General features: G+C 35.0%; 1 protein-coding gene across 3 annotated transcripts in view; it reads right to left on the bottom strand.

Moving 5' to 3' along the window:
- FMN1 (formin 1) overlaps positions 1-27,738 on the bottom strand; it is a 183,540-nt gene that overhangs the window by 94,314 nt on the left and 61,488 nt on the right. For all 3 annotated transcript variants that reach the window (XM_088057470.1, XM_088057471.1, XM_005520340.3), the window contains 2 exons: positions 18,262-18,323; positions 249-1,018 (listed from right to left, as the gene is read on the bottom strand). In XM_088057470.1, the coding sequence (XP_087913596.1) occupies positions 249-1,018; positions 18,262-18,323 (832 nt within the window). The remainder of the gene's footprint in view (positions 1-248; positions 1,019-18,261; positions 18,324-27,738) is intronic.

The following is a 27,738-nucleotide window of genomic DNA, read 5'->3' as shown; positions in this document are numbered from 1 at the left end:
CTATGGTTGTCCATGCAGTGCTTGAATTATTGGGAAAAAAGCCCAAATAAAACCTTTTTTTTTTTTTTCATGATGCAGAAAGTTCTCATTTTATAGTACACATAAATTTAATTTAAATATATTTTAAAACAACTTATTTTATCAGACTTCTAGAACTGATTCAGATTTTATTTCTAGAATTATGTAAATTCCATGTCTCTACATTGACTTGTTAATAGCAAATCTAAGTCCAAGTAAATATATTTTACCTGTTATCTTGCAATTGTATTCGTGTCCAGTACAAAGGCTTCATGGGACGGCCAGGTTCAATGGCAGGTTTCCGAGGACCTTGGTTTGAAGATAAAGTGCTATTAAAAAAGAACCCAGGCCCAGGAGGTGGAGGGGGTGGAGGTAACCCAGATCCAGGCAGTGGAGGAGGAACAGGAGGTCCCAGCCCTGGAAGTGGTGGTGGTGGTGGTGGTGGCGGTGCTTGAAAATTCCTACAGCCTTCAGAAAGTGGAGGTGGCAGTAGTGGATCAGATCCAAACTGAGATGTCAGTGAAGTTGGACCCATTGGCAAAGGTGGTGGTGGAGGAACTACAGTGGACAGTGAAGAATCAGGAAGGGGAGGAGGTGGTGGTGGCGGTGGAGCAGGCAGCATTTGTTTTGGCTGACAAGACAAGACACCTTCTGATGACTGTACATTGTAATTGTCCTTATTTTCACTTTGGGCAGATATACTATGTGTCAAAGAAGAAATATTAAGCTTTTTGGGTACTATTTGGTTATTCTTCACAGCTCTGTTTTCTTCTTCAGTAGGCTTTATGAAAGTTTCTCTGTCAGTCTGTATACATACATTTCGGTATGCCTTTGGTGGGTTATCATCTTCAGTAGAAACACCAATATCCTTTGCTTTTTCATTTCTTCTGTTTAATTTATTATCAAGTTCATTCTTCAGATGTGCAATGGTTTCCTCAAGCTGAGCAGTTGAGACAGCATGTTCTCCACGAATATGAAATACCCTGAGTTCAAACTGAGACTGCAGAGCAACAAGAAAAAAAAACCCTTAGTGCAAGTATTTTCCTGAAGTGTTTATTCTGTAGTAGATTAAAAATCTTCACATTTAAACTACGTTCTTACATTAAGTAATGTGGGAAACACTTCCCTTTCCCAGTTCTAAATGGGAAGTTTCTATCGCAAGCTATTACATAATTGGACAATTACTAATCTTTAAAGAAATGTAAGTGGGTTGTGTTTCAACAAAATGTAATTTGTAAGTAAAAATCCAGAACATCAATTTGGGCAAATTCTAATGCTGTCCATTATCTTTAAGCAGACTTACCGGTTTTTAATTGAATGTAGTAAATAATGGTATATTATGGGAAAAAAGGTACCTTTTTCAAATGTTATTCTATTTAACATGAGTTTATTGCTTATTTCATTTCATAAATATGTCACATATACATATATAGAGAGAGATAGCATGTTAGGAAGTGAAAAATAGATTAAACACAACAGAGGTTGAAATTCATTCAAGATAAAACATTATATAAAGTAATATCTCAATCTATTATGTGCTATCATCAATAAAATTCACAGAGGTACTCATAAATTCTTCAAGTTTATGGCTACTATTAGATTAAAAATTTATTTCTTCCAGATATATTTTAATCTGCTCAAGAAAATAAACTTTAGAACCAAGAGAATCAAGAGGATTTCACTGGAAAAGTAAGGAAAAAACCCCACTTTTCTTGCCGTATGTCAGAAAGATACAAAGCATTCAGCACAGAAATATCTCCTTTAAAAATTTCAATACAGTCCAATACTGCTATTCCAGGTTACTAGGTCCCTACAAGTTATTTTCTGTTACACCATGATAGTATCAGGAGGCTGGCTGATCTTACCATGATTCTTTGCACGGCAATGGCTCTTAAAAGAGAGTTTTTCATGGCTCTTTCAGGGTTCCTCTAAAAAAGGGAATCCAGCCTTTTAAGAGAAACAGCTAATGAGCTGTGATTTTCCCAAATTTATACAGGCACAGGAATTTACACTTAAAATTCCCACGCAGTGCTTGTCAGAAGTGGCAACACAGCACTCCCTACTTACCATTCCAATTTGAGTATTAGGTCAGAGCTACTACTTTACAGCATTAAATAATATGCATCCAAGTCATACATGTGTAGCTCAGCATGGCAAATACAATGTAATAGCTGTGATTTTATACTGTAAAATGAAGCTTGACTAGATATGCAAACAAGATACTCATACTTACGGGAGTATAATCAGCTTGAATTCTAATCAATTTTATAAGATAAAATCCAAAGTAAACAATCTGAAAACACTGGGTACAAAATGCTCCTTTACACTGGCAAGTGTAAAGGTGGGAAATCAAGTTAAAATCTTACAGAGAAAATCAAATAGATTTGCATTGGAAACAACCCAATTTCTATTCGTTTTATGGTTAACTCTGAAAAATACATAGAGTACATTTGCTTAGCTTTTTTTCCCTTTCCTACTATTATTCTATTGGCACTCATCTTTATTATTAGCTTAATTCAACTATCACAAGATTTTCTGCCATTTGAATTGCTCCAAAGAAACTGTCTTTCTTTTTAAACTTGGCATACTGATCCTTAAATGAGGTAATGAAGTAAGTTTGCCTTAAGGAATTCAACTGTTTTTTTTTTTTAACATAGTACTTTGCTCCTACTGGACATCAAAAACTCCCTCACAGAACAATTTACTTTGAACATTAAAGATTTTCCCAGCAGTAAATTTGAAGCCACCTTAAAAACACACTGTAAAACAAGCACAGTATCTAGCAAAACTATTTATTACATTTAAATGAGCATAAAAGAAATTCTGTTAGTATTATAAGCTTTTCCAAATACAGATCTTCAGTTTTAATTTACAAGATAAATTTGGTAAATTTTAGTTTAAAGTCAAAATTATATTTGAGGTGAAAGGATGAAAAGCAAGAAAAAGTATAAAACTTAAAATGCTCTAAAGTCATATGACGACTAAAAGGGAGAGCCAACATCATCAAAATGTAAGTGGTCACAACTATTTTAGGTAAGATGAAATGGAAAAGTATTTCAGCAGGAAACAAGATATTAGATGGAGGGAAGGTATAGGAAGAAGGCTGGAGGAGCGGAAGATATTGGAAGATACTAGAAGATATTATTCTAAGCTTTCTAACTGAAGCTTAGAAATCCACCCTATGCATGAATTAACATAATTTATTTCTGAAGAGGGACAGAAAATTTTGAAACCTATCAAAGAAAATTCCTGTAAAAATTGCTGTATAAAATGAAAGCAAGACATTAGAAAGAACAATGTGGAAGATGTTCATCAGCAAGCTTTTGATTTAAAGGATACCAGTATTTTTTTCCTTTGAAAACTGCATTTGCCACTTTGCTGACTGGTACAGAAGCCTGGTTGCTTGCTTCCCAGCAGCACTCATTTAAGGAATCTGTACTGTATAGCTACATTCAATACCAAATAAACTTTTGCAAGGCACATATTTCTATTCCCCTGATAATTTCATTTTCTTGCAGCAATAATCTGCTTTTTCAGAGTATAAAATTAAGCCCTCAAGCCTTGGTCTGTTGACGTTCTCTGTCTTTTCATTGCATCAGTGACTTTTGCCAATCAGCCACTGACATATTATTCCCTCTCCTGTACACACACACACAAAATTGATACAGCTGCCTAAATTTCCATGAGTAGAGATACATTTTTTCCAAGTCAGTACTACAAATACCATATTTGAGGCATGAATGTTTCAACATAGCCTCATTATTATTTTCTCTTCATACTGCTAGCTTAAAAGAAAAAAACCCTAATGTTCTGAAACCAGATTTCACTCAATTTGAAAATACCTCTTGAGTATCTGAAGCCTAATCCATACAGCAGCGTGCTACTGAAAAAAGTTGCCTTACTTTGGTGCAATCTTTCTTGCATTAGTTGTCAATATTAAATAGGCAAACAAAACTATGCTATTAGGCTTAAGTACATTGTTAAAATTCAGAATTCATGGTAATTTTATCAGATAAGGAAATGGTGTAACATGCTACAATTCAAGAAAGAGTGTTGCAGTGCACACGGCCACAGAAGGGATTGATCAGTAGTATGGCAATTCTACAGGAAAAGGATCTGTGAGTGACAGCACATCACAGACCGAGTCAACCCTGTATTAGGATAAAAAGAACTGTCATATGCAAAAAAGTAATCTTCATGCTTTATTCAGTACTAGAAGCTGTGTGTTTTTTCAGTTTAAGAGAAATTCTATTCCTGTGTTCACGATCACTGCTATTGAAATTCAGGACAGCTCATTTGGTCTTAATTTTCTAGGTTCAATCAACAATGCCTTTTGTCTCCACCTCACCCTTACTGGATAATGCTCCCCTTGTTTCTTTCTGTTTCCATTGCTGAAAAATACTTTCAGTGAACCCTTAAATTTCCTTTGCAAGATGTGATTCAGTTTGAGTGTTGTCAAATGCCCTTTTCTATTCTGAATTCTAAAACTAGCCTTCCTGGCTAATGTACTTACCTCTTCTTCATTTTTTCCACAGCTCTCTGCTTCCACCCAATACCTATTTTGAAGAGGTTGAATAAACAGGTAGTTCTGTCTATCCTTCTTGATAAAATGTATTTTGCTTCCAAATCTGCTCCTGCTTGGAATGCAGGCTTTTTTGTACCTCTGATTCTAACTAAAGAAGGTCTATTGCCTATTTTGCTTTTCAAGCCTCACTGGTGCAGTTGTACTTACAAATCAGTTCCTTTAATTTGTCGAGATTTGTCTGGTATCTGCCATTGAAATGGACATGATCCATTTTCTTTGGGTAAAATCAATTCAACAAGCAAGTGAAACCAGCTGACTCTCAGATCCCTTGAACACAGACATTTATATTTAAGCTTAAAAGGCCTATGTTACCCTCTTCCTAAACAAATTACTTCTGTTTATGGGCAAAATAAAAGCCACCCCTAAAAGAAACCAAAGACCCCTCTTTACTAAAATACATAATATAAGATTATGCAAGTATCCTGTATACACTGTAATACACTGTAACCTGGAGTTTTGGATTTGCTTTCCAGCGTCTTCCTGCTTCCCCTTCTTACACTCATACCCCTTGTATATGTCTCCAGTGACCTCCTTTTCAAACCTGCTGAGTGACTTGATACAATGCAGAAAAAAGGCAAAATATATTTTCTGACAATGCCAAAAACTCAGCCTTGGTCCCATAGGACCCAGGAAATGAAGCATACACTCAAGGAAGAAAAATTCCAAATACTGAATCAATGTACAATACTGCCATTAACCATTACAGTATGAGATGATAAATCATAAATTCATCACAAAAGCAAAAACTTAAATCCTCTCATTCATGTAACCAGGTTGGCTAAATGATAATGTGGATTGACATAGACAAATCTCAATACCAATGTGACAGTTTTCCTCTGTGCTCTGATATGTGAAAGATTACAGTCTCATTCAATATAGCCAATATAGTCAATTAAATGCAATGAAGTATATTTGTTGTTGTTTCACTGCTTTATACAGTGTGGTTTTATGTGAACAAAAACTTTTTAACCATGACACAGAACTGCTCTTATAGGATAAGCTGTAAAAAAATTTGTATGTATGAATATAAGGAAAGTATAAATTTCTACAGCAATCTACGTTCAAAAAATAGTTGCTAACTTATTAGTCAAGACTTATTTGCACCATAAATGTTTAAAAAGCCTGAGAATTTTAACAGTAAAACATAAAAAAAAAAGCTCTCTAAAACATGTTCAGAACAAGCAATATGCAGAACTTTTGCTTTGAAACTAGTAAGTTCATGCTGCACTGTCAATGCTTAATACTTTTTCACTAGCATTTACAGTGCAATTCTACCCTGAAAAGTGACTGGGTAAAAATGACACATATTTAATGAACAAAGCTGCTCTAGGTATATCAGAGACAGACCTCTTCTTTAACTGAGAAACACACACTTTTACAAGTTTTTACTCTAATTAGAGTGGAAAAATAACATATTAGGGAGAAAGTGAGTTCAATTTTATTCCCTTCTCTGACTTTTATACTGTGATTGTTACCTCTAATTAGTTACTTATGCCAAACCATGAAAATAAAAAAAAAGTGGGAACAAAGAAGACACAAAGTATGCAGGGATATAGTTAGTAGATGTGGATAAGATGTGGATATGTTCCAGCAAAGAGGATAATAAAAAAAACAAATTAAAAAAAAAAGAATAAAAATTACTGAGTTGCCAACAAAAAGCTTTTTTTATGTATTTTACAGCTTTTTTTCTTAATAGTATTTTGGCCATCAAAGTAGTGTGCACAGAAAAGAGAGAAAAAACAAATTTTTCAGAGAGCGCCTCTAACTTGGTTTTGTTCGTTCTAAGTAATTTAATCTTCAGTTTTTGGAAGAGCTCACACTTTTTTATTCTTCTATTATGTTAACAAAAGAAAAGAAGCTCTTTTTTGTTGAATCTCTGTCCTTGAAAAAACATACATTTGTTTTAAATTTTAACAACAATCAGAGATGTAGCAAAGGATTTCTCCACAGGGGAAAAAAAGTTAAACCCACGCCAGTTTACATAAAAATCAAAATTCCTCTCTAACAAATACCTCAACAAACACAACAGTTATATACGGTGTATCATTGCTGAAGGCACATAGTAAGGATTGTCCCTAGACCTCACAGTAAAAAAGTAATGACTGACCATTCTCAAACATTCCCACATCTCTAAATATTCACGTAACCAATGCATACAGAGTCCAATTCCCTTTCCAATTTAAAAACAATAAATACATAGCTTTATAGAGGAAATGTAGCAAAAGTAGCTGGGACAAAAGACAAACAAACAAAACCCCTGGCTATTTCCTCTTTATTGTCCTTATAGATCCACTAGACTCAATATGCACAAATAAACTGGCCAAAGGCTGACAGTAGAACACAGTGGGAACAGAAATTGAATCAGGCACATGGAGTGTCCTTGGGTGTCCTATCAGGCACCTTGGGTGTCCTACACAGGGCCAGGAGTTGGATTTGATGACACTCATGGGTGTCTTAGGTTGCAATGCAAGATGTAACCAAAAGTATGTATTCTATTACCATCTGTTAAAACCAGATGGGGTAGTGTTCTTCATCTATTCCAGGACCTATCCTCCCTCCAGGGGGATATCTTCTGTTATTGGGCCATTGAGTCTCACTGCATGACTAATAAAATTACATCATGCCATTGTGAGATGCTCCACCCAGGGGGAGGAGCCAAGCATTACTTCCTGGATATAGTCGGAGACTTAAAACACGCCAGTCAGCCTTTTTCCACCAGATTCCTAGAGAAAGACCAGACCATTCTACATCACCACTAAACCTTCAAAAGAAAACTACACCCTTCTACAAAATCACTGCTTCAACAGAACCACGTCTGTCACTCCAAGAGGACTGCAGCCATCACTTAATCACACTGTTAAAACACCCTGACCAACAGGGTGTCAGGTTGTATTCTGACTCTGTCAGTGCTTTTCGTACCACTGCATTTTATTTTAATTTTCCTGTTAAGTTGTAGTTTGGTTTTTTTTATACTTACTAGAAAAAAACTGGTATTCCTACTCCCATATCTTTGCCTGAAAACCCCTTAATTTCAGTATTACAGTAATTCCAAGAAAGGGAGTTTAAATTTTCCATTTCAAGAAAAGCTCCTGCCTTCCTTAACAAATACCTGACTTTTCAAACCAAGACAATGGGTCCCTACAACTCATAAGATTCTATGACTCTGGGATTCTGATTCTTTCTCATTAAGTGACAAGCTTCCAGTGACCTCCTAAGTATAAGATAACAAACACACTTCCATTTTTATCACTATCAGAAGAGTATGAACAGCCATGCAAAACAGATCTATGAGACAAGGACACTGTAGATGTTTTCTGACCAGCACCATGTATTTTAAAAGACTATTCTGCACAAGATACAAACTTCTCCTTGCATTACGGGCTGCACACAGTCCTATATTCTTTTAAGCTCCAGCATCTTCTCTTGCTGATCTTTATGGACCTTCCATTATCTCTTAATGTCCTAGGCTCTTTTCCATGCTCTTCAGAGTGATCTCCAAGTTGCCTTAAAGTTCGCTTTCCCCGTCCTGCCTGCCTTTTGTCTGCTCTGTAAATGTTTCTGTCAAATAACATGAATCTAGGTATTGTTTCCTGCACATATAAACATCATTACTTCAGTCCTTTCATGGTTAAGAACTACCATCCAATCATTTTAGATTACACAAAGTAACTCACTTGGAGAACTTTATTATACAATACATAGCTCACAACAGCTCATCTCTAGTTCATTTTCTACACCTGTCCTACCTACATGTCACTTTACTCAGATCAATCCACTTAAAAATCCACTTCTTCATAACTTCTAATGAAATAATCAGAATCCTTGATGTGCCCTTGAAATTTCCTAGCAATCTTGCAAGATCCTGCAAGCATTATGAATCCAAATATATGAAAAAAATATCTCTAATGATGTCCATTGTACTCCACAACACACTCCACATTTATGGATCCTATTATGCCCACTTCATCACCCAGTAAGTGATGTACTCTACTGTGGAATCTCTGTGTCCAGAAATCCCACTGGAATCTAAATTCTTCTTGCATCTGATTTATATCAAACAGAAAATTATTAATGCCTTGGATTCACTAACTTCTTGCCACATGCATGTTTGCTAAACAATGTCATTCCTTGAGACAAATGATAAAAAAACTCTAGACTAGATAATCTAGACTACATAATACTAAATGAAGCCAATTGTTAATAAGATGTGCTTAAAAGGGTAAATTTCATATTATTAATAAATAAACATTAACAATAGATAATTTAACATTTTATGTAGATTTTAAATGTTTGGTAGGTAACTTATAAATTTCCCACTATTTATTCCACTATGAATACTAAAGTTTCTCATATGAATGAATGTTTTGAAAAATAATAAACCCATGAAAATATTCACCTAACAAAAAACAGTTTAAGCCTGCATGTATCTCAGGCAGCACGGAATTCCCAGAAAATGAATACCACACCCACTAGAATTTGCCAAAAAGCAGTGTACAGCAGCTACCTGTCAGGCAATGCAAAAGGGAACAATCCTTGTAGAAAATGACAGTGTGTTGATTTTTCCTAAATGTAAGATAGCTTATGCTAGGAAAAATAAATCCTACATAGTATGTAAAAAATGGGTATCCAGCTAAATTAAAACCAACCTATAAATTTCTAGGAAAATGTATTTTTGTGGACAATTTCATTGGCAAAACCTCTAAATATTGTTAAACTTTACTAAACATTTAAATTCTGCAGAATGGAATGAGGTGACTCAGCACGCAACACACCAATGAAGGTAAATAATATATTGCACATAATTTCTCTGAGGCTAAGCTAATGAAAGAATGAAATTACATCATAAGCTAAAAATCGATTTCAAATTTCTGTTGAACTAGGACCATGAACAGTTAATGTGCAAAATGCAAACTTTCCTATAACAAACTTCGCAATTACTATCTTACTCTGTTTCTCACTACCTCAGGACAGCCTCAGTTAATATATGTGTATAGATACAAAAATAATACCTACTCTCTGTGGCATTCAGGAGATCATATGCAAGGAGGAAAAAAACTCCTGAATAATGCTAATAAAATACTTTAAAATACATTATGTAGAAATATAGACTTATAATTAAAATTCTATATGAACAATTTGTTTAGATTATATACTTGAAATAAGTTACAGTATTTCTCAACTGCCAGGGAAATTACATGAATCATTATGTAGCATGTTTTACGTTTGGCATGTAAAATGTGAAAACAATGCAACAAAATGGCTGAAAAAAAGTTGAAGATGAAGTTTCAGTGACAAAAACTAGAAAGGCAGTATGGATCCAATAAGAAAACTCATTGTAGCAGAGAGCAAGTTGTCTCTGATCTTGGGAGAATGTTTTTGGACACCTAACAGCTTTTTTATTACTGTGGCTGATTAAAATGAAAAGCCCTACTACTAAAATGTTCTTTTTGATGAGGTTTCTTGCCATGAACTATAGACCTTGCGGTCCAGTGGGATACAAATCCTTTGATCCCGTGCAGTCACATAAATTCAAAGTCGTAAACCAACATTGAATTTGATTTTATTAGTGTGGCTGATGTTGCCAGAATTGTAATGCAACCTTGTTTTTCTTCTCTTTTCTTCCTTTTCTTTCATGGAGGGGATGGAAAGGAGAGTTTACTGTCAGCATTGCTTCACCATATAAAGAACTAATTTCTTTGGCAACCAGGCTACAAGATCAGGCATTATAACAAAGCTTTGTTACTATATAGGTAAGCTATGATATATGTTGCTAAGTTGAAACAAATTATTTGGATTAAGTAAAAGCTGAACCAAAAAGCATTATTAGAAAAGCACATGGAAAACAGTAACCAAAGATAAAGTTACATATCTACAGAAGGATAATGAGCAGCAATGCATATTTCTCAACAGGAATTATTCAGCCAAATAGTGCCATGACAATAAAAAAAAGTAACCCTACACTTTTAGAAACTGACAATTTTCATTCTTCATAATGAACACAATTTTTGCCTAAAAATCCAAAGACTTTATAGGGATGATTACTCTCTCCACCAAAATAGTGTTCTCATGTGCAATCAAAACAACAAAAAGAGATTCTACACGGATAAGCAAAAGTATAACATCAATTATGTAAATGACTCTGTATTTATGTAAAAGATACACCTACTTTAAACTAACATATACTACACTCTAATTATGCATCACCACACTACTCTAGACATTCCCATTAAAGAATTTGAAAAATACACTGCACATGAAAATATCTTAGAAAAACCAGCCTCAATGAACTACTCAAAAGGGAGCAATCAGAACAATCAGAATTTTATCCCTTTCCATCAAACCTTCTGTGTAGTGCAGCTATGCAGAAACTTTCTCTTCTACAGAACTAGTTATCGCATTCAGTGAACATGATGGGAGATATTCCTGACAAAAGTTAAAAACTGAATAATGAAAAAGCAGCAAGCTTTTAAGACTTCTGCATTATGTGTGCTGAAGTTGAAAGATATGGAAGAACAAAGCATGGACCCTCACAGAGACACAACATCACTACAGAGGCATGATAATGCTGATCTAGGAAAACAGATTCTACACTTGCTCAAACGACAAAATTCCTGCAAGAGAAATCACACGACATTTTAGTCAGTTTCCCTCAAGTAGTCACCAATGATACACCTTCTTTTACAAAAAATGATCTAGATATTCTGGGATCCAATGCATAGTTATAAAGTAAGTTAAAAATTAACTGTGATTGAACATATAGGCAAATGTAAGCATCCCAATAAGTCCGTTATACCTCAGGTCTGTGAGTAATAAGATTACATGCCTATCCTAACACATATTGTAAAGTCCAGTTTATACTTAAAACATTGTGACAAATTAAAACTTACGACAGTAGAAAAAACCATAATGAAACTACTTATATTCAGATCAAATCTTGATTAATAAAGCAAGGGAGGGCATCACTCAGTGACCAACCAAAATAAAATCAAATACTGAATGGACTGTATTCATTCCAGGATAGATATTCTATCTATATTATGGAGAAAATTGCCCACATAGAAGTAAAAGTTGTATTGTGATGCCCAGACCCAAGTCTTTGCAATCTATCTCCTACCGTTTTCTGTCCTAATTTCCAGACTACCTCTTTTGCCTTTCATCTTGCCAGTGTAGTGTCTCATCAAGACTGTATGCCACAAGGACTGCCAGTCCTAGTATCTCTAGTCACTATTTTTTACCTGAAATTGTACCTTTCTCCATACATACATCCAGCTCTTGATGTCTGCTTTTGCTTTACAGTGGGTTTTCTTACACATTGCCTAATCATCAATAGGGGAGGGGGTCAGGAGACAAACTTTTGTTTTGAAAGCATTCTCTGAAGGGTGATCCCCACCTAATCAGGAGTAACTTGTGTCAACCATTAATCAGTGAAACTTAGTTTTGACCCAGTATTACTTTATAACAACTTTGGTGGCTTTATGGAAATGGCAGTTGAAAGTTTGTTCTACACCAGAAGATGTAATCAATGATCACTAGATTTGTAAAGTCAAAAGCTGCTAAAATCTGATCTTTACTGAACATGAGAAAAATAGTTTTATTCCAATTTCAGTCCAATTTCAGACAGGTTTTCCCTTTATCAGCAAAATGTTCATCCTTGACAAATTTGTCCCTGTTCTAAAACCAGGAATACTAGAGCCAGAATTTTCAAACACAATATTATGCATTTAAGTCAGAAAAAATGCCTTACAACTACTAGATTTAAACAAATATCTGGTGTAGTAAATTTCAAAGTGCAGATAATTTTGGCAAGAAAGCGTATTTTCAAAATCAAAATGGTAACGTTGATACTATGTATTTTTTAATGGCTGTTATAATTCCATGATGACACATCAATTAATTTGTCCTGTATACAATTGTTTCCTGTATTACAGAGGTCTCCAGTATCTGTAAAACTAAAGTTTCATTTTGTTCAGAGTGTGCACCCTATAATCCTGACTGCATAACACATTAACCTGAGGCAAGGTGATGGGATAAATTAACTTTCATAAACTATGATAAATGCAGGAGGTTATAATGAATTTTAAGTGTTTTGTTTTAGCCCTAATTAAGCAGAATGTTTTGTAATGTGTCTAAATTTGAGCAGGAATTCAGTCTTGCTGAAGTTTTAATGCGATAAATTGCCCTGCTTTATGCACATTTTAATTATGTACTACCATGAACATGTGCTGAAATAGAGTTAAAGAGATTTTCACTGTTTTCAGTGTAGGGAATATGGTCTGTGGTAACTTCTTAAATAAACAGGAGAATCCTTGGATCAACATGTGGAATTAACAGCATTCTGCAGCTGACATGAAGTTTAAACAATCCAGGTCTCACAGCAAAATTGCATTGAAAAGAACGGAATGGCAATATGGCAAGCAGCCATATTGAAAAAAACCCACAACACAATGAAACAAGACTCTTCTGGGATATTCACACTATCTGATAAGAAATTATTAACCATGTAAACATATTGTTAAAGGAAAGTAAGGATGAAAAGCATACACTGCATCAAAAATAAGACAAATAGGAAGTCAATGGAGGAGACAAAGGGGGAAGATTTTGCTTATTGTAAATATCAGAACACAGCAGCGATGCTTAAAACGTCATCAAGAATTTGATTACAGAGTAGGATTTGAATGTAGAAATTGTAACGTGCAAATTTTTAAAACTAGTCATTTTTTATTAACTAAGCACTAAACTGAGGAATATCTTCACACAACATGAAGAATCATTCCAAGGTTCCTTTCTGAATGAACGTGAAATTGTCAAGTGGTTCCAAAGATATTAAATGCTGCTTGCTGTAGGAAGTTACTGTTTTACTGCTCCTGTCCTTTGTTTCCTAGTCTGCTACTTTACCTTCTGTAGCACTGGCTACACAAATTTTTCAGTAAAGGAAGATCTTTTTTTCCTGCTGAGATTTTACTATTTTGGGAAATGCAAACTTTAAAGATAATGTTTCTGCCATTTTCTGGGAGCCTTAAGAGTTCTGAAATCAGCATTTTAATACAATTTCATAGGAGTTCAGTCTCTTTTTTCTCATAACTTTTATGTTTTTTTCAGTCTCTACATTTTTTTCCTCTCTTGCACTGCAGAGACTCTGCAGTGAACATGGAGAATTCCTTCAGCAGGATAAAGTAACCAAGAAGAAGATTCATAAAGGCATAAAGTACACACACCGTGGTGTAAGCATACATTTAGCAGCTGAAAGACTGAAACATTTCAAGTTAGGCAAGATAAGCATCAATAATTAACCACAAGCTGGGAGACCTTCATCAGTTCACCACATGGAAATGCTGAAAAGCCTGAAAAGCTCATTAGGAAGAACTGACTAATAAACCTTTGCTGACCTTGGCCACTCCTTTGAGCTGTAACTCCACCAGAGAGAGAAGCATACATGACACAGATTTTCTTCGATATGCGCATGCCAGAATATAAAAATACAACAGAGAACACTCAAAGCAGCCAGCCACCTTATGTATGTGTTTCATCTTGTAAAAGTTAAAACAATCATCTCAGCCTCCCGAAGCAAAATCTTATTACCAAAAGTCAGCATATACCCACATATATTCATAAGTTTGAGGTTTTATAACTACTGTGGCATATCAAAGCTTTCAACACTATTCATCATTGGACCCCATATCTTAACAGTAGATTTCAAAACATAGTGACTTCTGACAATCATGATGTCCCTATCCCATGCAAGAATTCACATATGCACACACAAAACTAAGGGGAAAAAAATTAAATCTTTTTCTCTAGAAAGGAATAATAAAAATCCTCATGAGCATCCAGGTCAGATGTCTTTCAATTTAATCTGCTCAAAAGGATTCCAGTTTGTTGTAAGTCTACCTATAAAAAAAAGATGATTTATGCAAATTAAATACTGTAAAATGTTTTGATTTGGTGTTAAAACATCCAATTTGTGATGTATGCTCTGAAGCTGAAATGAAATTTGACTTCTAACCTACTTTATCTAAGACATTTTAAATTGCCAAAATAAAACTGAAATCACCCACTTCTATAAAGAGGTATTTTGATATTCTGGCGTACAAAAGCTTTCAACTCTATTCACCATTGCCTCCCACAGCTGAATTAAAAATTCCAAAATGTTGCAAAGAGAAGCAGCACCTTTTGCTATGCTCATGTTATAATTAAAGAACAATAGAAGCATTCATAAATGGAAGCATACTGACCATGGGGGAAAACAAGTGGGAAGGTGAAAAGACAAAGAAACAAGGAAGGACTTAGGAAATATGACACATGAAAAAACAGCTTTGTAAAATAATGAAATGGTCATCATAGAGCTAGGGCTTTATTACTTAATAAAACCTTAAGTGTTTTTATGCCTTTGTGGTCTCAGTACAAAATAAAAATTAATGATCTTTAAATTATCAGATAATGTAAACTGGTGCTCTGACTTTTCCTTTCACATTCCTTTTTCTTCCTTCCACATTTTTCAATGTTTTCTGGGAACTTTGAGGCATTGGTCTTTAATCTCAATTTATGATATGAAATAGTTTTCAAAGTTAAAGAAGTTCTTCTGTGAAAAGGAAATTACTTTCTAGCCACTTCTACGTTTCAGCTCTTGGAACCTTCACAAAAAAGCAAAAATGCAAACATTACCAAGGAGGGCAAAAAGGTCACTATGAACACCTCGTGACACATTCTTCTCTAAATGAGGCCAGCTTGCTCTTTCGTAATGTCACTGACAGCTTTATACCAACTGCATTACAATTCACTATTTCTTAAGTTTCAATAATATATTTATAACTGTGATAGATGCAACTGTACAGGTATTTCTTTCTAAAATTTGCCATGAGATATTTTAAGAGATATAAAACCAGGATTTTATTATATAATGCTTACTGAATAACTTATAAGCTAGCATTAATTTTTTATCAAATAGTTATTAGTATTTCTTACACTATATTATATGACATGCATTATGTAATATAAAAACCGGAATATACTATTATTCTCAGTTTGGAAATATATAAAAGACCTAGGGAGGTGGAGGAAGCCTAATAACCTGTACCCATGCATAGGGTACAGGGTTATAGAACAGCTAAGGACTTTCCTTCCATCTTTAAAAAGCAGTATTAAACTCCCACATAACTAAAGATGATGGGATATTTGGTACCTTTGTTCTAAAGGGAACAAGTAGATATTAGGGAAAAACTTAAGTTTTTACTCATTTTATCAATGTAACTCACAGGAAAAAAAAGTATGGTGCACCTTTGTGCAGCTATGTATCGGGTTAAAAATTAAGCACTGCAGACAAAATATTGACTTCAAGTAAAATCCTTTCTTTCAGAAGTCAGGAGTCCATTTACATTATTTTGATTTACGTTGTTTTCATCTACTTGGTTATTAGATACTCAAGATTTGGTTCTGCTGGGCAAACACTAGGAAGGTGTTGACAGCTACAACTTATTGATTGAGCAACTTCAATTCCAGTTTCACAACGTGCAAGATAATTTCTGACCTAAAACTAAAACAGATACACAAAGAGTGGGCGGGATGTCACTATACTCAGTTTAGAAGGAAGTATGAAACATGAACACGTTTTTGGGAACTTTTTCTGAGACTCATCTGACATCTAGTGGCAAGAGCAGGGAAAGCAATACACTTAATACTTACTAGAGAACAGTTCCACGTCTTTAAAATATATTATTCAGTATTTTGTAAATATTAAGTGAAAAATTCAAGAAATTCTTTTAATGAAGCAACAGCATTACCCTTTTTAGACATTAATTTCATGTGGATGATTCAGTTTAATTATATACATTAATTAACCCTTCAAGAGTTATGTATTATGCAGATTGTTATGCAATAAGAGAAGGTACAGATTCATCAATAATTGACTTGGTGTAATACATGTTGCAATCTTATTAAGTATACATACTGCATGACAAAAACCAATTTCAAGTAATGTCAAAAAAAGGAACAAAGCTTCAAGTTTTGGTGATAGCAAAGATGACAAAGTAAAATATAGTGCCCTCCCTACCCAGTGATTGTTGTGCATCTTTCAAGACTGCTACATTCACTTCAACTTCAGTCTCACCGATTTAGCACCAACCCCTTCAAACTAGTGGTATAGGTAAAACCCTGGCTGCACTCTGGGTATTCTGTATGAAGTTTATAGGGAATTAACACAGTGATAACTAATATTGAAGAATTAAAACCAATCTGGAATTCCTGTTCACATCCTCAAGAAATCAAAAACACTACAAAAATAAACAGTACAAAAGTATAGGGCACTTTGTAATGCTAAAGAATAAACATACCACTCATTTATAAGCCACTATATACAGGTTTCAAGGGACAGAGTCTAGATAATGTTGCTTATTTTCATCTTCACCAGACAGTTTAATAATATTTTGAGAACAATATTTTGAGAACTTTCCCATACATATACCTTCCAGAACTTCTTAACATTTTTTCTAGGCCTTTTAGGAATAACAAAGATGAAGGGTTTCACTCCTAACCTTTTGCAGAGAAAGTATGACAGTCAAACCCTCTTCAAAGACACCAGGTACAGGATTTGGATCACCTTGCAAAAGAGCAGGTTCAAAGAAATTCCTGTCTGTAGGTTCCTTCAGTGCATAGCACAAAATCAGATTTAACTCAAAAATTTCCAATAGTTGGGATATCTACCATAATATTTTTCTGCTATACCCTTACTGAATAAAATGCAACATATTATTACATGAAACCATGACACAATTTTACTCCACCATTATACGTTCCCACTGAAATTTTTTAATGTAAATTTCAATACTTCGCATTATACAATGTGATCTGCCTAATGACACAGTTAATGTATCAATGTACTGGATTACCAGAATTCCTGTGTTAGTAAATCTGTTTATTTTCCATTCTACTTGCCTTAATGATGACAAAGGAAATACTGAATGTTTTGTAATTGATGACCTGTATACTAATGATTTAGCATATGAATCTGTCTTAGAACACAGTGCATTTTAAGAACATATCACAACTGGTGAGAAAAGCAAGATGCTGTTAATTTTAACTAAGGATGATCACCAAATTCAGGTTTACTGACATGTAAGTTCCTGCTTTTATGACAAAAACACTTCCTTGTAATATTCCACTTTATTTACCACAGCAAAGGGAAAGTGAGTTCTAATATTAAACTGTGTTATTTCTGATTTTGATAACTAGTTAGTCAAGTTTACACTCCAAGAGGAGACCAATATAGAGTGCTCAATACTAAACTTCAGAAAGTCTCACACATGCTTATTTTCCTATTAAAATTACAGAAAACTGCTTCTACAGAAGTATGTTCCACTGAGAAAGAGTACATAGTGCCAATGCAAAAATACTGCACTGCTGTGTTAGTGGGAAGAATTTAATAGAACAACAATAAGGAGAACTACAAAGAGGAAACTAAATAAAACTAATTTTGAACATCATTTATGAGTGCAGGTATAGATCTTAACCAAATTAATTTTAGCTGAGCTAGCAGTCAACTGAAAACAGCTTCTAGAAATAAAGAATTAAATTCTTAATATTTGATAGAAAGTGTATGTTTACACCACTTAAATCTGTAAAATGCACTAGTCAGGGAAAGAAAGTAAATAATTACAAAAGTATACCTTTAATGTTTCAATTTCTTCTTTGTGTTCCCTCTTTAAGTGCAGAATAGCAGCTTGGTACTCTGTAGAAATAAAAAAAAATACATTCCCTTAGAGTCAGAAAACAATGTGCCATCTTCAGCATAGAAAATTTCATACAACACCACTGGGTCCAGAATGCAGGTGTAGGGTCACAAATAAATGAGTATTTACAGTGGTGATGGAAAAGAAAATCTGAACACAGTAATCAGCATTTTTTTCTAACACCACATGATCTGATCTTCCATGGTGTTTCTGAGAGAAGAGGATAAAGCACAAGTCTTCCATGCTGAGAAGGGAAAATACGGGAAAAGATACGACAGTCTGAAATAACAAAAGGAAACCATTTTTGCTTAATTTTGCAGATACATGTGGAACTGATAGGATATTATATGGCATGCACATGGCATGCACAAATACCCCCTCACCTGAATTCTAAAACAACATGCATCAAATATAGTGATATAAATGGAACTTCAAACATACAATCACTACACACAGTCTAATTGGTTAAAATAGCACCTACAAATACAAATTAAGATCTCAGAAAGTACCAAACAGCAAGATAGAAAGAATTCTCTCTCTTAATTCTATCATACAAAGATTAATTACAGAGTTTAAGTACAGAATACTCTGAATGAGATACAGGATAGCTCTGCCAATCAGCGAGAATGTAACAAAATCCAAAGGCTGAGAGCATGAAACTGAAAGCCAGAGAAATTTAAATTGGCAGTGAAAAAAATGAGGCCAGGCATTGATCACACAGGTTTAGCGATGGCATAGATTTACCAAAAACAACTCTAGGACCACTAATGCTATGATTCCCTTCAATCTGTACCATGACTGCACTTGGCCAGATGAAGAAAGAGAAACCCCTTCAAAACACTCGTGTAAGGTTTTAAGAGACCTTAAGAGGTCTATTGTTAGGCTGAAGTTACAGCCCTCCTAAACAAGCGACTGGAGCTTGTTCTTAGATGATCAATGTCCCACTTCTATCTGCTTTCAAATCAAAATTCATCCAAAAGTGTGTTTCCAGTTTCCTGGTTTGGCTTCTGCCTCCTCAACTAAATCCTGATTTAAACAAGGTTTGGAAATAGCCTGAAGAATTTAAATTTTACTGTCAATTGTCTCTAAGAGTAAGGAGTTCGTATGATCCATTCAACAGAAGAACTAGCAAAATAGTATCAAAGTATCAAAGAATGGACCAAAGTTCCAGATCAGTAAAATATTCCAGTGCTTAGCTGCTCTTTTTAAATTTGTTTTCCTTTTTCTTTTCAGAGCGCATGACAGAAAGAGGAAGGACAAGGTAACTGGATCAGCGCCCTGAAATCCACAGGGCATGGAAGCTTTTAATATAAAGCTGTTTTTCCCAAACACAGGTGAAGTTCTATTCAATTGGCTGAATTGACATATAAAATCAAAAGGAAAAGGGATCAGTATTTTACAAAGCATAAAATATAAACCTTGGTGATTCCAGTTAGTTATAGTATCTATCTAAACTTCTTGCCCTCTACTTAGCGGTTTCCGGCATAGGAAAATTGCCCAACTTCTCTGCTGGAATCACAGCTGGTCAGGTCTACAAACTTTTAGATTTTCTGCTGTTAATTCCTTTGACTGGACTCGTTGATATTCCCTCTGGATACAGATTTTGCATATCCATTCATTGAAACAGGACTTAAAATAGTTGCCTCAAGTCCCCAGAAAAAGTTGTGACCCTCCTTGCAACTCAGCCCCTTAAGCAGTCAGCTTGCAGTGCATGAACCTTATGAATGTCCCGACTTAAAGGTTAGCTCTTGAAGTCATATGATAGCTGAAGCAAATAACAGGCTTTGAAAATGCTCCCAACAATCAGTTCTTAGTTTTGCTAACAGAAGGATACAAATCTATCTTAACAAAAGATCTACTTTCTATGTGGGATTACCCAATGATTAAAATTCTTTCAGATTTGGGTGAGAGACATAATTCACCTATGCTGACATAGACCTGCACTAGCACCAGAAGCAGATTTTTCACTGTGTCTACCCCTTCCCAGCCCTCTGCTGCTTATTTTTTGATCTTGGCACAAATGTTTGTGCAATTAGAGAATGATGGAAGAATCCCCATTAATGAAATCTAACACAGCATATGAATTTTAAAAAAATTTTAACAATTAAATATATGTCATTGTTGGCACATGTTTTGTATTGCTTCTAGCTGAAAGCTCTGAACCAAGTTCTAGAGATTGTTTTTAGCTTTGTTCTAAAGCAGAAGTAAGATAGAGGGTAGCAATTCTTTACTGTTTACTTATACCTTAAAAATATGCTTAGAAAGTACTAAGTTATAAGAATTAACAATCAAAATTTCTTAAAACACTGCTACTGCATAAAAGCAAGTGCATCATAAACTGATATGTTGTAACAGATTTAATAGATTGTCTATGATGACATAAACTGTCATTCAACAGAATAAGCTTCTTTTGGTTCTTTCTACCATTATATTTTTTTTTTAACTAGAAGAAACTATCTATTGGATAGAGGCTGACATCCAGCGATGTACTTAAATTCTCAAGCAGATGTTTATTCTTTCTGGACAAGATGATATAATGAAAATCACATCACAATCGTATTGTCTTGCATGATATAAAGTAACTCATGTCCATTCCTTTTCTGTTTTGTGAGGTCACCTTAATTTAGTATAATTGTACACAGTTAACATTTTAAGAAAATAATCCCTATACAGAGATGGCAATCAGAATCATTAAAATGCTGAAGAATTTGACTAGAAAAAATAATTGCACTCATGTAATTCCAAAAATCAATTCCTTAACATACTGGCAACAGAATAATTAAGTTTAATTATGCAGTGGTGTTGGGAAGGTGCTTAGAATGGTAAAAATCAAACCAGCAAAGTAAATAATAATGACATTTTAACAGAAGGAACTATACCGGGAACAAAATATAACTTGGGCTTCATAAACTACTGAATTCTTCAATTCCATTTAACTAAAAAAAAAAAAAATTCACTTAGACTACACATAAAATCCAGAAATACGAACGTATCACTGACTGATTTGTCTAGGTTAAAAATTAACAATGCCAGAGTTTAAGAAATCTGAAATGGCTCTGTGTAGCTAGCCCGATTCCCACATAATCACTGTAACTCATTCAGCCTTGTTAGCTAAGACAGAGGAACACCTGAGGGCAGCTCTCAGACCCAGCCCAGACTCAAAGCTGCAGATGAACTGCAGGACCCCCACTCCCTGGTGCTGCCATACCTTAAGGACCTTCCAGATTGACACAGAAAAAAGCTTCTAATCACAAACCACAGAATGGCTGAGGCTGGAAGGGACCTCTGGAGGCCATCTGCTGCACACTCTCAACTCTCCCAGAGCTGGTTGCCCAGGACCATGTCCAAAGGGCTTTCAAATTCTTCCAGGAATCTCCATCCTCCTCATCCTCTCTGGGCAACCTGTGCTAGTTTCTCAGTCACCTTCACAGTGAGAAATCCTTTCCTGATGTTTAGCCAGGCCTTTCTGTGTTTCACTGTGTGCTCACACTGATCCTGATACCATGTACCACCTGGCTCCCTAATTTTTACACCCTACATTACAGGTCCAAGCTGATCCTTGTGTCATAAGGTGACTCTACCTAGTTCGTGCAATGTCAGGGGGGTTGCATTTTCGTAAAGTCAAGAATCATTAAGTTTGGAAAAGATCTCCAAGATCAAGTCCAATCTTCAACCAAGTATCTCCATGACCATTAAGCCATATCAAGAAGTGCCACATCTAGTTATTTTTTGATTACTTCCATGGATGGTGAGCTGCTTCAATGCTTAACCACTCTTTCTTAATACCCAAACTGAACCTCCCCTAGTGCAACTCGAGGCCATTTTACGTCATCCTATCACTAGCTGACTGGACAAGAAACCAATTCCAGCCACTACCTTCTTTCAGGTAATGAGCAATAAGGTCACCCCTGAGCCTTCTTTTCCCCCAGACTAAACAACCCCAGTTTCACTGGCTGCTTCTCACAGGATTTACATTCCAGATCCTTCATCAGCCTGGTTGCCCTGGACACGCTCAAACAACTAAATGTTAATTTTCTGAAGCTTTATATTCTTTTATTAAGATGGATAACAGAAGGCCGATTGTACAAATATCCTGTTATACTTGTCTGGTCTCCAATCTGCCTGCAAGAAGACAGTGGCTGTAAGGCATAAATTTAGCTTCCCCTTAAGCAGATATTACTCTTAAGGACTTTTGAGACAAGTTAGATAAAACTCAGATTGCTAGTGCTAAGTGCTCCTATCCTTAAAAATGACCACATGCAAATTAGGACTTTGTCGCTGAGAAAATAATTTAAAATGTCACTCCTTTACAAAGGGCATTTAAGCAAAAAAGTAAACAACCACATTGCACAGATTCCACTCCAAACAGCTTGGAGTCTCAGTTTTCATTTTACTACTTCTAATTTACTAATTTTTCCTTTGTTTGGAGAGTATGCCATCCCAAGAAAAAATTAATAGATAATGTAAGGTGTTGTCCACTTGGGGATATTCTTTACTTTTACAACCTGATGCTACCTGCAATGAATAATCATAACACACTGAAGCTAAAGCAAACTTTCATAAAAGTGAATATTTTTTCTAAGATAGTGAGATAAAGCAGAAATACATTAAGAAGCTTTAAACAAGTATTTGTTACATTTGTTGGTAGTTCGCAACACAATACCATGTCATTGTAAAATGTTTCACTAAAACGTTTTTTGAAAGTAATCTGAAAGTTGGCAAAGTACACAGGAAGCTGTATAGAGGCCTCAGTGAAGACTAAAGATACACAGTGGCATGACAACGCAGAATTTCCTTTTTCTATGTTGTTGTTCGAAAAATAAATCAACTATTCAATGTAAAAAAAAAAAATCTACTTACTGTGAAACTTAAATTTACATTTACTGTCATGTTTTGCCATAGCTAGCAGATAATATTCTGATGAGAGAATGCTAACTTGCATTCAGGTCTTCCCCACTTATACTAACTTTGTATCAGCTGCAAATTCTCAAGTCTTACTTCTCCAGTTCAATGCTATTGTTTTATTCTAGGTATGAATATTGTTATCTTATTAGTTTTTAATATAAATTTTTATTTTAATACAGTTTTTTGTCTTAACTTTTTCCTAATAAATAGCTTGCTGAATGTTTTTTGATAGTAATGTATATATTTCACATCTCCTTGTTTCTTATAAGGTGCTTGGGAAAAAACAAAACAATTTTTGAAGTGATGAGCTACTTAATTGTTATGATCCTGTTTTGCCACACATTGATACAGTCAATATTAGAAAGCATCGTAACTTCTAGTCATGCTATACTTGGGTCTGCAGGAAAAAGTAATTCTAAATAGTATTTTATCTGATTTTTAAAAATTACTTTATCATGAACATTGCAAAGACAGAACCAGTGCAAACAGGATAACCTTCTTTCCCTAATTGTCACGTCTGGTATCAGTCTGCTTCATGATTTTAAAGTATGTTGTCAGTATGGATCATATAAAGGTAACATTGACTAAAACAATAGCAGTCCATCAGGAAAATATATTATTTTCTTTATCATTAGGTACTACAACATTTGAAATACTCCAGTTAAAGAAGCCTGAAATGAATAGCTACCCAAGTAATGGGCTGCAAGAAGGAAATAAAACTGTTTTAACTAACTACCAAGTGCAAGGAGGAAGTAACTCTGTGTCCTGTAATTTCATCAAACATAGTATGCAAACAGATAAAAGAGTTATTGCTGAAGCACAATGGAAAAGCTGAAACAGCAACCCCAAACAATTAAAAATGGGTGAATAAGGAAGATGGACACGATGTGAACAAAGAGCTTAAAATGCTGTATGGCATCAGACATGGAATTTATTATAGAATCACAAACATCTACTGTGTGAAACAACAGAGTATCACACATCATGAAACAGTGGACAAATGCCTGCAACCTTTTGGACATCAACATCTGCTAGAGCAAAAACTGCATAAACACACAGGGAACACTAGGGGTATATAGCTATGACATTAGAAAGTTTTATTCCTGTTCTCTTGAATAGCAATTTTTAAACTAAAAAGTACCTGAAACTGAGAAAGTTGACAGATACAAAAACTTACATATGGGTAAAAAAAGTAATGCAGTGCAGAAAAGCTGCTTATCCTGATTAGGTTATACAAAAACTACAATCTTTTCAATAGTTACTGTACTTCATGAGTTTTAAATTTAAACACAAAATAAATTGAAACAAAGGAAGAGATATTCAATATATCAGGCTAATTTTTAAAGCAGTGTGTTTTCTAAAATTTTGGACGTGAAAGCAAATCTTACAAGAAATGTACAACACAGGACTGCTTGAACATACCCTTAATAACCATAAAAACCAAATATCTGAAACAGCAGAATATTCTAGTATTCATAGGCTTTTGTTATCTGAGTATGAACAAATCCATCAATATTTACTGCCCCGACTGCTCAGCTTTATTATTTTTCCTGACCTTTTAGGATAAACATAGTCTCCAGGCAGCATACTCATAATTTCTGTGAACCCATTTGGGACTATGGCTTCTACAGAGAAAGCTGAGTTGCAATACTTAAATGCTAAGTGTATTGAATGGGTGCTTTAGTTTCAGCTGGTTTCTTTAAAATACACTGAATTCCCATATAAGTACACCTCTAATCCTTTCAGTTACAAATCCAGATGATCAATATCTGAACCACGTATCTGTATGATCAGTATTGTTAACTGTGTTCAAGAAGTTGCATAGGAAGAGATGAGTGGTAGGATTTTCTTTTTCTCTTCCATGAACAAGTCTATGATGTTGTTTACCTGCTTGTTTCATTAGGATGAAGGGAAAAAACATGAGATTTTTATGAGACAGGCAAATCAAATTTTCCAACTTGCCTGGTTTCCCAGCAGGCAGGAAATAACATGAGTGGCCTCTAACAGTAAGTACCTAAACATTTCTAAAAACTCCACCAGAGTCCTGTGAGGAAGAGCCCACTTTGAGTGAGATTTAGGAATGGTATTCCCCAGTTTGGTGCCCCTCATCAAGACTCTCCCAAATGACACATTGCTGTCTTGTTCCTCCTTTCCCTCTCACTTCCTGCTAATGGAGTTGAGAATCTCAGACATCAAAAAATGAAGATCACAGGCTGAGATATGAACAGTTTACTGGAAACAGCAATGAGATAAGAAAATGAACAGAAATGGCAACAATATTAATAACAAAAGTATACAAGACAGAAGGTGATTCACATGTAAAAATGTTCACCCTGGACACTGTGACGATGACCTCTCCTGCCATGCTTTTTTGACTGGAAGCCAGAGCCCCTTTCTCTCCACCCCTAAAAACAATGTAAGGTGGTACCAAAAAACGTTAGAGTCCTGGATGAAACTAGGACATGAGGGAAATAAGAAATGCTTGCAATTGAATTGTGAGGGAAAAAGGTATCACAGATCAGACTGCCCAGAAGTCCACTTAATGGCTGTCTATACAGACAATGTAACTTTCCTAACCTAAGATCACTAATGGCATGTGCAGGGAAATTCTAACAAGTTCCAATACAAGCTGCTTTGATTAATGCAAAATTGTCTTAACACCATCTTATTTCCTAAGAAGCATCCATGCAACTGTGACAAACATGACTGGACTGTCATAAAACTTCAAAGGGAACAGGATTTTGTACTTTGTCTAAGTCAAAGTACTTTGGATTTATTTCTTTTAATATGATGTCTACTCACATCATCATCTAAATGGTGTTTTGTGGTAGAATTAAGGAGTAGTTATTCAGTGACATAATGTAAGAAGAGTTTATCCTGGTCATAAGTCTTGTTTTTAAATCTTATCACACTGAATCCTCACAAATGTCTAGTATTCCTAACTTAATTACAAAAAAGGATCAAGGAAAAAAAAATCTTAATCCTTACAAAGTTTTAAGTCTGCAGTTTTCTACTCCTTAATTCTATGAAAGCATGACAACATATTACCTAATGAACAAACATACACAGAAAAATATAAATGCTTTGAAACATGCCTTAGTCAGTTTTATCAGTTATTTCAGCAAACAATTGCAGAAGTGAAAAGTTATTGCAGAAAAAAGAAGAATACTATCAGTATTAACTGAGTTCAAATTCTGCTTCATGTAATTATTACACATTTTGACAATAACTGCCCACCCCTGGCAGTGTTCAAGGCCAGACTGAATGAGACATTGAGCTACCTGGTCAAGTGGGAAGCCCTTGGCCCTGACAGAGAAGCTGGGACTAGATGATCTTTTAAGGTCTCTTCCAATCCAAACTATTCTATGAACCTAGATTTTGATAATTTAAAAGAACTGCTTTAAAGGAGCTCCTGAGTCAAGAGCATTTGTTCAAAACATCTATTTTAAGCTTTATTTAAAATCCAAAACCGGCCAACACTCTGCATGTCCTGCTCTTGGTGGGTACAAAACTGAGCAAGAAAACAGACAGACACAGCAGGGGCTATAAGTGAAATAAACTTCCAAAAATCAGGTTAACATAGTTAATTCCCTTTCTTAAAGGACAATTAAACCTCCTTTTCCTTCAAAAGACATCCCTACTGACTCATTACTGGGAGGCATCCCTGCCCATGGCAGGAATGCTTGTACTAGATGATCTTTAAGGTCCATTGCAATCCCTTAATATTCTATGATTCTATTGTTACCGATGACATTATCAGTTAGTATTTAATTAACCCTCATATAGTTGTTAATGGGGTTTTACTGTATTTCTTTGTCAGCCTTACATGTGCTCTTGTTTTGAATAAGGATCAGTGTGTCCAGATAGTTTTCCATAATTCTAGTATTAAGAACTATCATCACTTTAATTTTCACTATTGTCTTTGCTCCAAAGACTTTAGAAAAAAAAAACTACTGCCAGATTATAACATGACTAATGTGAGACTAAGAAGAAATTCTCCTAAATTCCACTCATTTCCTCATTTAGTGGGATGGCAGCCATTGAAACTGAAGAACTGTAAGCTAGAATTCTGAAAACAGTTCCAGATCTATTACAGAACTTCTGTAGTCTTACCAAATTTTTAGTTCTAAACAGTGGTTGATGGAGCAGACTCAGCCTTTACCCCTACTATTCCATCAAGGAAAGATAAATACTACCTTTATGGTAACAAGAGAGACCAAAGACTAGACACAGACAGACAACATTACAATGTTCCACCCACCTGGTGGCCCCTCCTTGTAAAGCTTTAGGTGAGCTAGAGACAAAAGCATAAGTGAGATTGTATTTAAGCTTCACTCAGGGAATTTGCATTTTACACTCATTAGCTACATATTCTAGCAGGGATTCTTGCACACCCCCTGCTTTTCATTCATTACTAAAAATATGTAACTCAGTATTTTCAGCTCACCCTTATATTTTTCTGTCCTGCAAAAAATTATCAGCTGCTTGTGAACTGCCTAATTTCTGAAG

This window comes from Pseudopodoces humilis, chromosome 7 (genome assembly GCF_049639895.1).
Source record: "Pseudopodoces humilis isolate 2021_Gansu_Grassland_sample_001 chromosome 7, ASM4963989v1, whole genome shotgun sequence".
Lineage (NCBI taxonomy): Eukaryota > Metazoa > Chordata > Aves > Passeriformes > Paridae > Pseudopodoces > Pseudopodoces humilis.
The sequence above is the reverse complement of the archived record's forward strand: the minus strand, read 5'-3'. Positions and strand labels throughout refer to the sequence as shown.